Here is a 16,663-nt window from a genome sequence, read left to right as displayed (position 1 = left end):
TAGTTTACTGATTGTGGTTGGAAAAGTGTTAATTAATGGGATTAAGGATAAAAAAGAGGATGCAATCTTAATAGAAGAGGTAGGGGATGTATGGATCAGGTTTTTATAGTTAGGCAGATACTGTATGCAAAAAAATACTTAGCAAAAGGTAAGGAGGCATAAATTGCATTTATGGATCTGGAAAAAGCTTATGATAGAGTTGATAGGGAAGCGATGTGGAATATGATGAGTTTATATGGAATTGGTGGAAGGTTGTTGCATGCAGTGAAGTTTATAAATAGGCAGTAATGTGAAGAATTTTTCTTCACTCTTCTTCATTCATTCACATTTTTTACTCTCTCCTAATAATACTGTAGCTACCCCTTAAACGTTCTCTCCTAAATCAAGTTTTCTTTAACGAAACGACGGGAGGACTATTTTAAATCTACTAATATCTGTTGACAGAAGCGCATGCAATGCTTGCGACGTCACAGCGTAGATACGCACAACAAGCCTTATCCCGGCGTATGTTGGTTCTTTCCTAAAACTACGTGGGTCGAGATTAAATTCCTAAACTGAATTTTAATATAATTTTCAATACTGCTGAAATAATGCATCTTTTATTTCTCAGTACCAATTAAGGTTTGTTAATTCTAAGATGTATGCCCATCGCACCAACCCATTGCTAATTGATCATTAATTGATTAATTTTTAGCAAGACAGAATAGATAGGGTTATTGTATGTATAAACTCCCTTAGAGCAGCAAGATTTCTCTAAAGTATTTAGTACAAAATCCTGCCTCCTCTGCACTCCTTGCAACAATATTATCCTGTCCTAAAGTCCAATATGGCACCCCGAATGGATTACCGTGCGCATCATGGCCGTCACCTGTTTGTAAAGGTGAAACTAGGTGATCCCTCTCGACTTTATGGTCGGCCCATTCGTTGGGAAGTCGCCATGACCGACTGACCTGCCTGTCAGTGAACCCGTGCACCTCTGGCTCACCCCCTCTCCCAAAACGTGACTCACCAAGGAGTCTGGCCGGCTGGAGACAGTGAAGGAGTGGAACCTGGGAAACCCTATTACCACAAACGAGGATTCTTGGGGTGAGCCAATCAAGAGTGCAAAGTGCCAACTTGTGCAACCAGGTCAACAGTCATCGGGCAAAGGACAATCTCCAAGGAGTGCAGGTACCATAAAGTGGCTACATATTTATTCCCCCATTTTCAGCTTAGACTAATCTTAACTTGCTTGAAATAACTGGCTATTTACATTATTCGGACTGTGTGCGGTGGGATCGTGTGTATATATTATTCTTGGATATAATTTTTTGCTTTTGAGACTAGCATAGTCTCTGGGTCACATGGGCCACATGTCCGACCCAATTTTGATTATTAATTATAGCAGACCACGTGTCTAACTAATCATTTTTATTGTTTTGAATTGCTTTTATTGCTTTCCTTTTTTATACCATTTTGTGTTGTTAAGATGTCCGTTTATTTTAATGTAAATTTATGAAATAAATCAATATTAGGTTAATTAAACCTCTTTCGTATTTTTGCTCCCTCATTTATTTCAATGTGCAAATTATGAATATTTGATCACGGGACAGAAGACCCAATATTTGAAGAGTAAGCCTAAGTAAGTCTATAAGTGGTTTCAGCGAGGAACTTTGTATTAATATATCTGCTTCGAAGGTAAAGATCCATATCTTTAACCTTATAAACTTTACTTTACATTACTGCTCCCATTTTTGGTTTTGTCTCTAATTACATTAACGTAAGATACCTGTCCAGCATCTCACTGGAGTAACTGGGACGGAGTCGGAACAGAGACTAAGAGTGAGATGACTATAGACCTGACAAAGCTAGAGTAGGCCATAAATTACTTTTATTTTCACATGTGGAGTTCTCCAGCCTCTGGACAGTAAAATTTCCCCCTTTTGGATTTAAGAGTGAAGGTTAGTAAACTGTGGCAGTAAAGCTATTGTGCCCTGAGAGTAAGTGCTCATTATCCTCCCCTGTTGACCTTTGTGTAACTGCCACAGGGAGACTTTCCTGGACTAAGTTCCCACTCAAACATTTAATTAAACCTAAAAATTCTCCACAAGTAAAACATGAGTTAGGATAGGGAATGAAATGAGTGAATGGTCTCAAGTGAGAGTGGGGCCGAGTCAGGGATGTGTGATGACACTATGGTTGGTCAATTTGTTTGTTGATGGAGCTGTAAGAGAGGTGAATACTCGAGGGCTTGGTTGAGGATTGGAACTGACAGATGAGAGTGGTCATCGGTGGGATGTGAATAAGCTGTTGTTTGCAGATGATACTGTATTGCTTGCAAACTAGGAGAAGCTGTGTCGATTAGTGACAGAGTTTGGAAGGATGTGTGAGAGAAGGAAGTCGCAAGTTAATGTAGGTAAGAGTGAGATTATGAGATGCACGAGAAGGGAGGGTGGTTCTAGATTGAATGTCATGTTGACTTTAGAGTTACTCAAGGAAGTAGATCAGTCCAAGTTCTTGGGTTCTATTGTTATGGCAAATGGTGGAGTGGAAGCAGATGTGAGTCAGAGAGTGAATGAAGGATGCAGAGTGTTGTGTACAGTGAAGGGAGTGGTAAAGAATATAGGGTTAGGGATGAATATAAAGCGAGTTCTGTATGAGAAAGTGATTATAACAAATGTAATGTATGGATCGGAGTTTTGAGGACTAAAAGTGACGGAAAGACAGAAATGGAAGATGTTCAAGATGATGTGTCTGAGGAGTATGGCTTGTGTATCTCAATTAAATAGGGTCAGGAATAAAGTAGTGAAGGTGAGAATGGGTGTAATAAATGAATTAGCAGGTAAAGTGGATATAAATATGTTGAGGCAGCTTGACCATGGCGAGGATAGAAAATGGTTGTCTGCTGAAGAAGGTGATGAATATAAGAGTTAAGAGAGGAGTGCAAGAAGAGCACCAAGGTTTGGGTGGATGGATGGAGTGTAAAAACCCCTAGGTGACAGGAGGATAGATGGGAGAGAGGCAAAAGAGCATGCTAGAAATAGAAATGAATGGGAAGCGAGTGTGACACTTTTCCGATAGGCCCTGCTACCACATCGAGTCACCTTGGTTACCACCGAGGTAGCGGCAGTAGGGCAGACAGCATATAAAGCTTCATTTGTAATGGAAAACGTGAGAGGGTTGGCTGTGGCACCGTAGCAGTACCAACCAAACTTGGCTGAGTCCCTTGTCAGACCACAAGAAAAAATCCCCTATTGTTTATTTTTTTATGTTGGCTACCTCCCAAAATTGGGGGAAGTGCCATAGACAGAGAGATAAAATATGGGCCATACAGCCTAGAGATGATTCTGATAAGGACATTCAGCACAGAGATGCAACTAACCCCTAAACGGAGAAAAATAAGTTTCCTATAACTATCCATGTCTCTTCTTCATTTAGTGGTTGTGGTTAAAAAACTGAGCCTTGCATGCTTTTCTGAAAGTGACTACTGGATGCTATGAAAAAAAATTCTTTTGCAATATTTGAAACTACTGTACTTACCTAACTCTGCCTGAAGCAAACTTGATCTTGATCTTTCTGCAACTACCTTTTCCTCTGTTATTACTATCTGCTCCTGCAATGCTGTAGAACGAGCTGTAAGAGCATGAGCTTCTCGCTGTGCCCGGATTATTGCTACAGAATCCCTTTCTTCTCGGATCCCTCGATCTTTCAATGCCTGCCTTAAGCTAGTTACTTCTTCTTCAAGTGCATTCAACTTCTGTTGCCAGTCATATTCAGAGTCTTCTGTTGTCTACAATGACCAAACAAAAATTTTCAGTAATTTTAATGTACAATACAAAAATCAAATTTTAATAAAATTTAGTTATGTGCATTCTCACCTGATGCTCATATTGCTTATTCTCTTAAAGCTTAGTTTATCAAAATATACCATTAAAATATCAAAAATTTCCCATTTTCTTTCCTTTCAATAGAGAATTACCTCTAATAAAGTAATGAGACACTACTAGTTAATGGAAGAAGCTTAACAATTTACATTACAGGCACTCTTTCTTATTTCAGTTTTTTTTTAAGTTGAAACAATTCTCTATCCTCCTGACATCACAAGTCAGTGGGGAAGTGGGTGGGCATATATATAAACATCAGGGAAATGTAGAAATAACACATTTTATTATCAAAATTCTGTTTATTTCCACGAACCTCCTCTGAAGTTTATATTGCTGATGCCCACATTCCAAACATTTCCACTCCCTCATGAAGAGTAAAAATAAACATAAGAGCATACAAGACAAGAAATTACCTAGCAATTTTCTATTTTGATTGTTTTCTTTACATTTAAGGTAAAGAAAATAAGTGAAATTATCACCGAACCAGAAAATCTCCAAGGTCATCATGAGGAGGCATATACTTTGGTAGCTCTTCATTTATCCAAAATGCGTGGGAATACAATTGTTAGAGCTTCGGATACTGACATTGTAGTAATATTTAAAAATTTATTGTAAAAGAAGAGCAAGGAAAACAAAGTACCATGTTGGACTGTGGACATAGAAACAATTGCAGATATGTTAATATCAACGAGCTGTCTCATATTGTGGAATTAAAAAGAGCTGGAATATCAGCTGTATTACCAGCACTTGCTCAGATGTCACGGCAGCATTTTGCAATAAAGTAAAAATATGATAATTTAATGTCAAGGCAAACGATGGCATAGAAAAATTTGCTAAAAGTTTACCAGGACCTCTTATCCACTCAGGATCCAAATATAGTCTTTGTCTTTCTTTGTATGTGGCCTATATACCTATTCACACCTTAATGACATTACTGAAGCCAGCTATGCCACGTTCAATAAAATGACTGGATCTGTTAACAAAATAAATATTCTAGCAAATGTGAAGAGTATCAACTGTTTACTCCTTCCACCTTGTACTTCAACTCTCAAAAAGAAAATTCAACATGCTCAGTATCTTAATATCCTTTGGCATCAAGCTGATAAGCAAAATCCCAGTGATGGATTAGACTCAACTTAAGTTCAGAAGGAATATTGATGATAAAGCTTTTATTCCGGATGGTTTGTGGGAAGCCCAATGACAATGGTTCTCATCCAGAGCACCCCTAATATGGTAGTAACTGATATCTACACTGATATAAGTCCTGAAAGCGATGACCAATGGACAGATGACATAAATGTAATTAAAGACAACATATTAAATACAGATATTTGTCAAGGCAATGTATTTTTGCAGATTTCTATCATTTTGATACCATGATAATGTAAGCATAAGTATATCATAAACATTATAGGGTTTACATGTGTAATTTGTATTCATTTATCTATTTATTTATTTATCATATTTTACGGTGCAGTGGACAGTTATAACATAATTGAATTTGTTTGTTAAATGTTAAAGAGATAAAAGTATGATGAGAATTTTGTGGTAAATGTATACCTTTAATGATATTGTGCACATACTTACTTGAGTGATAAATTTGATAAGAATTTCTAAGAGGGATCTTTATTAAATGTTACAGATTTCTTATTTTTCATATATCAACCCGTAACATTTTATAAATGTACTATCAAGTTTGTAAATACTATTATGAATAAATACTGTTTATTATTTCCATTTCTATGTCAAAATGAGACAAACCATCTTGAAATGCAGACACTTGGTATAAATACTCTTATGAATAATTATATAGTTTATTCTCCCGGTTTTATGTAAATATGATACAAACTTGAAGTGCACACATCTATTAAGGCATTATTCTTAATAAATTTCTATCGTAGTTAAATTAGGAAATATTGGATTCATCAGTGATTTGTAGTTACATCAAAATAGGATTAGTCAATAAACGTTAAGGAAATGTATTTGTGCTATTAGCTAAATAAGTGATAAGGCATATGACACTATAATACTGTACATTTGTGTACTGTATATTAAATCTGCAGTAATAATGTATAGAAACACTTGTATCAAAGTAAATGCTGTATACAAGTTTTTTTTTTATCTTCTATTTGAACAGTTATTTCATTAAATGTTACGGATGTATGATTCTTCCAAAGTCAACTCTCTGACAATAACAATACAACTGTGTTTGTGTGTACGTGCATAACGAACACATTTGTTTTTACCTTTTTTTAAACCAATTATATTAAATATTACCAATGAATAATTATTCAAAAGCAAACCACTAACAATATAGTGAAACTGTACTTGTCGGTACGCACAGAAGATAAATATAATTTTACAAGTAATTTTTGTTTTAGACAATCAAATATAAGCAATTATTGTACCTGAAAGTAAGGCACATTTTTTTAGTAGTGGTTATATCTTGTGAGTCTTGTCTGGCGAAGACACATCTGGGATATGTTTGAAGTCATTGAACCTGTGGATGATAAAACGGATTTTGAAGGAAAGCGAAAAATCTATTTTTGGATGAGATGGCCATGTCATCCTGATGGAAGGTTCCTTTAGGCAGCTTTCTAAGGGATATTTGGCTACAGTGATACAGTACTCCCAGAGAATTGACCATAGGTCTCCAGAATTCTAACTCCTAGCGCGAGTATCCTTAAAAATTTCTTAAGGATATCGCATAATATTAGGGGAAGTATTTCTTGATACGACACATGGCAATCTTCAGCCCGAATAGAGTTTTCGCTCTGAGGGGGAAAAGTGGTGAAATTGAAGGGGAAACGTCATCAAGGTTACCCAGTGGATCCCCTTCCCGTACTACTACAGGGTCCAATATGGCTACCTATTCCTTGTAGCAATTAAGCATAGTGCTACAGATAGAGTAGTTTCGGGTGGGGATTGTTATACAATCCTTTTCTTAGAAAAGGAGGGTGGGTCCATCAGGACGACATGGCCATCTCACCCAAAAATAGATTTTTCGCTTTGCTTCAAAATCCATTTTTTGGGCTCAAGCCATGTCGTCCTGATGGAAGCTTACCAGAGAATTACTTGAAAGTACTGTATCTGTGGGTTTGTATAAGTGCCTCAACCTTGGGTCAGCTTCTATATGGTCATCCAGACCACAGAAATATATGACGATACCGTTATACGTCATATCCACTAAGCATGGAACAATGTTAGGGCTTCCTGCCCCCTGCAGGGAAATGTTATCCTCAACAATAGAAGCAGTAAGGTTTGTATATGTATATTGGAACAAATGTAATTATCATTCAGATATTTTGTTCACATATAGAAGCACCCTCAAGTATATACTTTACTTTAGGAAATTAAGGAAAGAACTCTGTCTAATTTTATTTAACTACATTTGGGGCGAATAAAAGGCAAATACACCTTACACATTTATTTAAATAGACGACTTAAATGTAACAATTAGTGTATTAAAATTAGCTTCAGAATTATACATCAAACATATAAAAGGTATATATAATTATTACCTGTAAGGGAAAAATTATAATTAGCCACTCCAAATCAGTTGAAAAATTATCAAAATAATTTCACTGTAAATGTTGGATAAGTATCAACACTGCGTACAAGTGTAGACATGGCACTGGTGTCATTGGTATGATTCTGCACCTATAAAGAACAGTCCTAGTGTCATCAGGGTGACACTTAATAAAAGGTATTGCACTGCAAGATGTTAACACCTTTTCAACCAAACTGAATCAGTCCCAAACAGTTCACTGTTCATCGCAGCACTAGACGACAGGTTTCACAACAGTACCTTCCGCCACCACAAAATGTCTTACGGCGTGCACTTGCTTCGCATAATGTTTAGAGAAGACTCTGGAGGATTTCCAACCAGTGTATGAGCGGAGTCTCTCAAAGTCCATATACTGAAAAAAGTTCAGAGAGGAAGCAATCTTTCTCGGATCAACATCTGCAGGTGTACTATCAGGATCCGCTCTGTGAATGAAATAGGTGAGCTTCACCCTCAGTTGTTTTAGGGATAAGTTTGACCCAGAGGTTTCGCCTTTGAAGAGCTGTCCTCCCCTGAAGTCTGAGGTTCTTCGAAGATAGACCTTTAGACACTCTACTGGACATGGAGAGACATCTTCCTTCAGAGGGCAGATTCTCCAGGGACCCCATCTTTTGGTGGGTAGCTTGTTTTTGGCGAGAAAGGTAGGATCAGGAAAGAGATTCAGTTCTCCCACTTCTGTGAACTGAATATGGCCCTCATCTCTTGATAGGGCTATTTCACTAACTCTAGCCCCTGAGGCTATAGTGAACAGAAATATAACTTTTTGTGTTAGATCCTTCAGAGAGCAATCTTCATTGTTCAAGGTTGAAGCATAGTGTAAGACTTTGTCCAGAGACCATGAAATGGGCTTCGGAGGGGCTACTGGTTTAAGTCTAGCGCATACCTTCGGAACCTTGTTGAAGATTTCGTTCGCCAGGTCCACCTGGAAGGCGTATAGAAGAGGTCTAGTCAAAGCTGACTTACACGTAGTTATCGTGGTGGCAGCCAAGCCTTGTCCGTGAAGGTGGATGAAGAAGGACAGGCAGAAGTCTATTGAGACTTCCTTCGGATTTTTGCTTTTACAAAAGCAACCCACTTCTTCCTAGACGATTCAGATTGTCTTCTGGTTGATTTTGACTTGTACTCTTCTAAAAAGTCTATACTGTCTTTTGAGATCCCAAATCTTTTCTTGACTGCTAAGGTGAGAAAATCATAACATGAAGGTTTTGAGTTCTCTGTGATGAAGCGAAGACAGTCAACTTCTGAACCAATTGGGATAGAGCTGGGTTCGGTAGAGGGACCAGCCTCAACTTCAGTTCCATCACCAGAGGGAACAAATTGCTCTTGGGCCACTTGGGGGCCACTATTGCTGCAGTTCCCTAGAAGGATCTCAGCTTGTTGAGGACCTTCAGCAGGAGATTCGTTGGAGGGAACAGGTACATATGGGTCCATCTCTTCCAATCGAGGGACATGGCATCCGTCGCCTATACCAGAGGGTCCTCGTATGGGGCTACATATCGAGGTAGTTTCTTGTTGTCGCTCGTTGCAAAGAGGTCGATCTGCAGTTCTGGGACTTTTTCCAAGATGAAGGAGAATGAGTCTGCAACTAGGGACCATTCTGACTATCGGCTTTAGCCTGGATAGAGCGTTTGCTGTCACATTGCGGAACCCTTGTAGGTGAACTGCCGATAAGTGCAATCTCTTCTTTATTGCTAAACGAAAGATGGCTAGCATCACGTGATTGATGTGGGGCGATCTCGAGCCATGTCGGTTCAGACATCTCACTATCAATTCGCTGTCCAAGACCAGCCTGATGTGGGCTGATCTGTGAGGGGATAGCTTCTTCAATGTCAAGAGAACTGCCATGGCGTCCAGAATATTGATGTGAAAGGTCTTGAACAGGGATGACCAGGTCCCTTGGGCTTTCCTTTGATCGGAGTGACCTCCCCATCCTTCCGTCGAAGCATCCGTGTGGATGGTCATCGATGGGGGAGGTGGTTGTAAGGGAACGGTCCTTGTTAGGCTCTTGACCTTCGACCAAGGCTTGAGAAGTGATCGTAGTAAGGTTGGTGCCAGTTTCTGTAGATCTCTTCGAGCGTTTGATGCGTATCTTCTCCAGACTCCTGACGCATCTTTCAGCTGTGCTCTTAGCACTGGGTCTGTTACTGCTGCAAACTGGAGAGAGCCCAGTACTCTTTCCTGTTGGCGTCTTGAGATCCTGTCGGATTTCACTAGTCTCTTGACAGAACCCGCGATCTCTCTCCTCTTCTTTGGTGGAATGGAGAGGCAGTGTGACTTCAAGTTCCAATGGATTCCCAGCCATTGAAACTCCTGAGCTGGAGAGAGGCGAGACTTCTTGTAGTTGATCTTGAATCCCAGGAACTGGATCACTTTCTTGGATGCTTGCAGACAAGCAGTCTTGGATGCTGCCCACACCAGCCAGTCGTCCAGGTATGCATCTACCTGAACGCCTTCTAGGCGTAGTTGTTGTACAACTGCGTCCGCAAGTTTCATGAAGATCCTTGGGGCTATGTTTAGTCCGAAGGGCATGGCTCTGAAGACATACGTTGTCTTCTGTAACTTGAATCCTATGTAGGGGGAGAGGGAGTGGCTGATTGGAAGGTGCCAGTAAGCATCTGCCAAGTCTATTGAGACTGTGTACGCCCCTTTCGGTAACAGGGTCCTGATGAGTTGAAGGGTTAACATCCTGAACTTGTTGTTCTCGATGAATTTGTTAAGTGGCGACATGTCTAGTATGACTTTGAGTTTGTCCGAGTCCTTCTTGAGAACCCAGAACAGCCTTCCCTGGAATTTGATGGACTTTGCTTTCCTTATAACCTTCTTGTTCAAGAGTTCTAAGGTATATTCTTCCAGTAAGGGGGTGGAGTGTTGGAAGAACTGAGGAAATGAAGGTGGTGATCTGTTCCATCTCCATCCTAGTCTATTTTTGATTAGGCTGTGGGCCCAGGGATCGAAGGTCCAACGATCCTGAAAGTGGTGGAGTCTCCCTCTTACTTGGAGCATCTCATTGCTTAGATGGTCCTGAGGGTTTGCCACCCTGACCGCGTCCTCCCCTGCCTCGTGAGGGGTTTCTTGAGGAGCTCCATCGAGATCCTCTTCCTTTTGGGCGAAAGGTAATGGTGTGCATCTCAGACCCTGGGTTGAAAGCTGGTGACTGAGCTACCAGCTGTTGAGGAACCACTTGAAAGGTGGTCTGTGGTTGAGCTACCACTTGGGGCATTGCGGTCATGGTGACCGTGGGATGTTGCTGTACAGGCCAAGAAGGTAGTCTAGGCTTCTTTGTCTTCCTCTTGGGTTGGGGACCAGCATCCGGGGAAGACTTCTCTTCGAGGAGATGCCCCACTTTTGGAGAAGGTTCCTATTCTTCGTGGCGGCTTTCTCGACTACTTCCTGGACCACTTCCTTTGGGAAGAGGTCCTTACCCCAGATACAGGAAGTAGACACCTTCCTGGGTTCATGTTTGACCGTTCCCAGGGCAAACACGAAATCCCTACAGGCCCTCCTAGCCTTCACAAAGGCGTACAGGTCCTTGACGAGGGTGGCCATGTGCATCTTGGCCAGGACCGTGTACATATCTGGGGTGCTGGCATTGCCTGCACACATCTCCATGCAGTTCTGGAGGGAAAGGGAGGCGGCTAGCCTCTCCTTTGTCTACTGCTCCCTTCGCAAGAGAAAGTTCGATAGCTTCGGTAGGTTCTCGCTGAACTGCTGTCCTGCGATGTCTGCAACAAGCTTCGCTACTGAGAAGGTTAGGTGGACCTCCTTCCAATCCTTCTCATCTGTGGGCAAGGCCACAGAAAAAGGCCTACACTCCTCTAGTGTAGGGCATGGTTTGCCTGCATCAGCGGTCTTGAGTACGCCTAGAAGAGCCTTCGACGTGAAGGGAAAAGCTCTCGAAGAAGGAGCAAGAAAGGTAGGGTGTTTCTTGCTCAGTACAGAAACTCGTGAGTTAGTGTACCCTGCCTTCTTCAGGCTACTCGTCAAGAGAGCCTGTGTCTTATCGTGGTTGAATACCATGACCTCCTTTGGTTACGTCTCTTCTTTTGACGCTGGCTCACTCTTCAGCCGGATAAAATACTCCAGGTAAGCCGAAAAGTTTGGCCAAAATTCAATTTCGTCCAGGTGGACGGCTCCCAACTTCTCCGAGATTTAGAGTTTGCCGTTAGTAATCAGCATGAACTCTGCATACCTCCAGGGATTGGTCTCGGAGCAGGGTGGAAGGTCCTTCACTCTGGGTAAGCTTGTAAGACCCTCGGGAGGTGACGATCCAAGTTGCTTCACGAAACTCCTTCGTCATCTTTTCCTTCAAGTCTACGTTCTCCTTACGTAGATCTTCCATTAGCACGGTAATGTGGGACAAAACTGCATGACCCATCGAGTCTAATGGAGGAGTAGGAGCCGAAGACGTAGAAGATGTCGGCTGGACTGCCAGCACAGGCAGAGGGGGGTCCTCCGCTTCTGTCGAGTCGCGATCCTCGTCTTCTCCGGGTGGTAGAGTCAACTCTTCATCAGGATCTTCTCGAAGGAGATCCTTCTCCATGTCTGTGGACACTTCAGACATCCTTTCCTCCTGGTGGATGTCCATGGCTTGTAAGGCTTCACTGACATCGGCCTCGACTGCGATCTGGACGTAGGGAGGCCCAAGTCATGCTTGGGGTACGACGGCATCAGCTGTTGTCTTTGGGAACAGTAAGCTTCGCATCATGTCGTTGGGAAAGTACGGTCCAGGAGAGTTCTTAGGGTCGCCGAAACCCTCGGTCACTAACGCCGAGCAGACGTTACAGTCCTTGGGGTCCCAATCCCTCAAGGTTTCGGTTGTAACTACGCAGGCGGCATGAGACCTGCACATAATGTGACCACAAAAGTTCCTACTTTTGTTGTTACAGTACATCTCCTCACATTTCAGCTTTTGCTCCTCCTGTAAAGAAAGGAAATTGAAATGAGTATGCGGTAATTTATCACACTTGATAAATTAATATATTTTCATGCAAAACAAATTGGTATTATCTTAACCATTATAGCTTAGGATAGTAAGCTAGAAAGAAAATAGGAAAGACACATACTTGTGCCTCCTGTCCGGCCAATTGCTGTGACCTCCCTCAATATTAATATTTTAGAATTTCCTTATTAAGGGAAAACTAGAGTGGAAGGGTTCTAACTTCTAGAGTTAGAATTAGCGTATACTAGCACTAACCCTTCCATAAAGGATTATTACTATTGTAGGGTAAAAATATATGATCTGATGACTATGGTTCATCAGGGTATTGAAGGAATACTTCACTTCAATATTATGATTGGTCTCAACAATGGACTGTGAAAGGATACACAGAAAATGTTGGAAAATATAAACTACTGTATAATATATACTATAGTTTTCTGCCTGCAGTATGCACTATACTGCAGAAATACTGGCTACTGTATAAGCATATACTGTAGTTCATGCCGGCTAGGCTAGTACCCGGCGGCACCGGTCAAGCCGGCAGCATAATACCTGACGGCACTAGCCGACAGAGAGAGAGAAAGCATGGAGAGAAGGGCTACCTTATTATTATAGTTTAGTACAATAAATAAGGGTGTGGGTACTACTGTCCCTACTGCCTTCTTCCAGAATGAGAGTTCAAATAGAAGGGGGGAATGAATCATTCTAGCTTTCACCCAGCCCCAAGATCTGTTGCCGGCCACTGCCGGTTCCAGGGATGTGGATGGCAGTCCAAGAGAGGACTGAAGAACACTCAAAGACATTAGGGTCTCCCAACGGCAGCTGTCATGGCCGGCACAACATTTTCCAGAGCCTTGTGTCCGTAGGGGGAAGGTCAGAGCGGCTATCAAGCCGCCTATGTAGGAGCCCGGCCGGCACCACAACCCACCCGGCAAGTGGGGAGATTGTAGGACACCGGCCAAAGACATGCGATGGCTAGGCTATCGCTAAAGGACAGAGGGGGGCAGGGAAAGGGTCTTGTGTGTTGTGTAGGGAGAAGGCGGCAGGATTGACGACCATTTCCAGTCACAAATCAGAAACATCGTTTCAATAGCGGCGCCATCCTGGGCGGCAGAAGAATATCGATTCTTCAGCCCAGGACCTTTCCGAAACAAGACTTGTCTTCTAGACCGCAAGTGAGAAGGTGGTGGCATTGTACTACCAATTCAGATGCAGGCTAGGGAAGCTAGGCTTCCTATGCCTGCAACTGTAAGCCGGCAGGGGAGTGACTACTCCCCCAGCAGCCGAGTTGCCGGCATAAAGACTGAGTACTCTGAGTTACTGTCATAATACCAAGCCAGGATACTCACCGGCAAGAGGGAAGACAGAAAACACTAGCCTAGACAAGCCGGAGTACACTACTCTATGGCAAGACCAAGATAGGGTTGTCGCCTAATGGCGACACTCAGAGGGAAGGAAGGGTTTACCCTTAAATCTCTAAAAGAGACGAGTATCGAATTATATAATTAATTCTAGGAGATATACGATCTCCTGTTGAATTGATAAAACGATACGCGAGGGTAAAAGGGGATAATGTACGAAAGTATACTAAAGAGCGTAGGCTATGTTAGCCTAGCGCGGGGTGAAATCTCGGCTACGCTATATCACCGAGACTCTACGTTTATGATCGTTACATTTAAGGAAGAGGATATATACGTGAATGAGCTTATCTTCACTAGTATAATTTTGCCTAAATAGCTATAATTCATTAAAGCTAAATACCGGGAACGTCGTTCTACTGACTAAATAAGGCATGTAAGGCGAACGACAGCGACCTAAATGGCGCCTCCGGTTACCGGCTACACTCCGATAAACACATCTAAATTATGCTAATTTAAATGTGAGAAGGGAGCAAAAAATTATACACAGGAAAGATTAAATACTGAACTTTCCAAAGGCAGAAGATGCTGGAGAATGAATGATAAATCCTCGTAATAGCGATCGAAAACACTGAGAGAAGCAGGAGTACACCGTGCGCAATTCGCTTCAAAACAAGGAATGGGTAGCCATATTGGACCCTGTACTAGTACGGGAAGGGGATCCACTAGGTAACCTTGACGACGGCTCCCCTTCAATTTCGCCACTCTTCCCCCTCAGAGCAAAAACTCTATTCTTGGTGAAGATTGCCATGTGTCGTATCAAGAAACATGTCTCCTGATATTATGCGATATCCTTAAGAAAATTTTGAAGGATACTCGCTCCAGGAGTTAGAATTCTGGAGACCTATGGTCAATTCTCTGGGAGTATCACTGTAGCCAAATATCCCTTAGAAAGCTGCCTAAAGGAACCTTCCATCAGGACGACATGGCTTGAGCCCAAAAATCATATGAAATTTATGCCATTCAAATTTTATTAGGCTCACGAATTGCAAAAAATGCCCTTTTTCTGTTGAATATTTTTAATATCAATATTACCTATTATAGATGTTTAATCCTTTCAAGATGTCCCATCCCTACCCTCCAATCATTGGTTATGTCTGTAAGGGATAAGGTAACCTCCAACTAAGATGAAGATGCCTGTCATTACAATCACAGTACTCTAGGATATGGAGTGCTATTGTAGTGCAAATTTTACTTGATAACTCCAGTGTTGGATCTCGATCCTGTCTCCCCTTCCCCACTCATTGCGGGGTGACTGTCCGGGGGGTAATCACCCACTAAAATGTCTCGTATTACCACCACAGTACTCTTAAGTTGGATCTAAATCCAATTAACCCTCCCTTTTCAGTGTGTTTATCAGGGGGTGCCCATCCACCAATATGCCTGTCATTGGTCATTCTATAACTAGGAGGAGAGTCCACAGATATATCGTATACTGTATTCACTTTATCTGTTATCTCATATAGTGGATCTAGACACAAAGTCCAACTACAAATTAGTGGTGCATGTTAATTAAGCCACCAATATATTCTCGGCAGACAACAAGTTTTACATTTTATAAGTCTACTCATAAATACCAGTAGGAGTTAGGCTAAAGTTCATATTTCGTATGCTGCACCTCAATGGTCTGGGCTGCCGCTCTTATGGTACTTTTAATTTATTATGCGTTTAGATGAAGCCAATATCAATAAGTAAAATGTCTTAGTTGTGAAATATATGTGAAAGATTTTCCCGCAGTTCAAAAGCCCAACTTTTAAACAATTTAAAACTGCATCGGACTCTGTTCAGGACCTGGCAAATCCGACAGAATGGTGGAAATGAGTAAAAATCCAGCTGGTCCTATGGATGGTGGAAGACATCTTATATTACTGCAACTAGGACCAGGACTGGAGAGCAATACACCAGGAGTTTGTTGTTCAGGTGAGTGGCAAATATATCCAGAGATGGGGAACCCCACAAAGTCACAAGTCTCTTCGTCACTAGTGGAAGCAAAGACCTTTTGGAAACGTCCCAGGTCGACTCAGATGGTGTGAAATGACGTTCCTTTTGCCGGGGATAAACCTTCCCGAGAGGGATATTGCAATGGATTGAGCCCACTTGTGGATCTTTACTGGTAGTCGACAGACCAGGAGAGAGGCTGCACCTTCTTGTTTGGAAATTAAGTCACTACCGTGGAGCTGTCGCTCATCAGCATTGCAGAGTGACTTCTGAGAATCTCAGAGAAGTGGAGTGACACTAGTTGTGCTGCTTGTCCTGGCCGCCTTTCGTCCGTTAAGAACATTCAGGAGTATTGGTCCCTCGTACATAAAGGACAGGTGACGAGCGACAGGAGGGGAGACTAGACTATTACACTGCTGGTGGTAGAAGACATTTTTCAGCTACACCTTATGTGACTGAAAATTAGTTACTACACACAATAGAATATCTTGAAGAAGATATAGAAATTTAAAATTCATCTGTTCAACATCAGAAGCTGTGTTCCTACACATCAACTTTAAATGTCTGAAACTAAGAAAAGTCATCTGTCCCTCTATGCATAGAAGTTTGTGAAGTCAACTTAAGTCTTACTTCTTTGTAAGAACTTATGTAAACTACTTATTAGTGTTGGTGTGCCGTGAATATTCATTGGATCTTGTATAATACTGTAAATACTCATGTTAAATCTGAAATAGTTATATTTTGTTTGCTGGCCATCATTTTAAATTTTTGTTAATGTTTGGCTATAGTTTGATAAGTCTTTTGAGTAGATTTTGCATAATCTACATCATGTACGAAAGTTGAACATAACACTCCCGAAGGAACCAGCTACTCCAGTGATGAAGCATGCCCTAAGAGCTTCTGTAACAAGTGGGCAAGAAATGATTCCCGATAGTTGAAC

At 41.6% G+C, this 16,663-nt stretch overlaps 1 protein-coding gene across 1 annotated transcript in view; it reads right to left on the bottom strand.

The window, feature by feature from the left end:
* Window positions 1-16,663, bottom strand: part of LOC137645772 (protein fantom-like) — a 723,952-nt gene that overhangs the window by 372,199 nt on the left and 335,090 nt on the right. The window contains 1 exon segment of the mRNA XM_068378685.1: window positions 3,520-3,769. Coding sequence (XP_068234786.1) covers window positions 3,520-3,769 — 250 coding nt within the window.

Source organism: Palaemon carinicauda, chromosome 8, assembly GCF_036898095.1.
Source record: "Palaemon carinicauda isolate YSFRI2023 chromosome 8, ASM3689809v2, whole genome shotgun sequence".
NCBI classification, from domain to species: Eukaryota; Metazoa; Arthropoda; class Malacostraca; order Decapoda; family Palaemonidae; genus Palaemon; species Palaemon carinicauda.
Note: the sequence above shows the minus strand (reverse complement) of the source record. Positions and strands in the feature narration are given on the sequence as shown.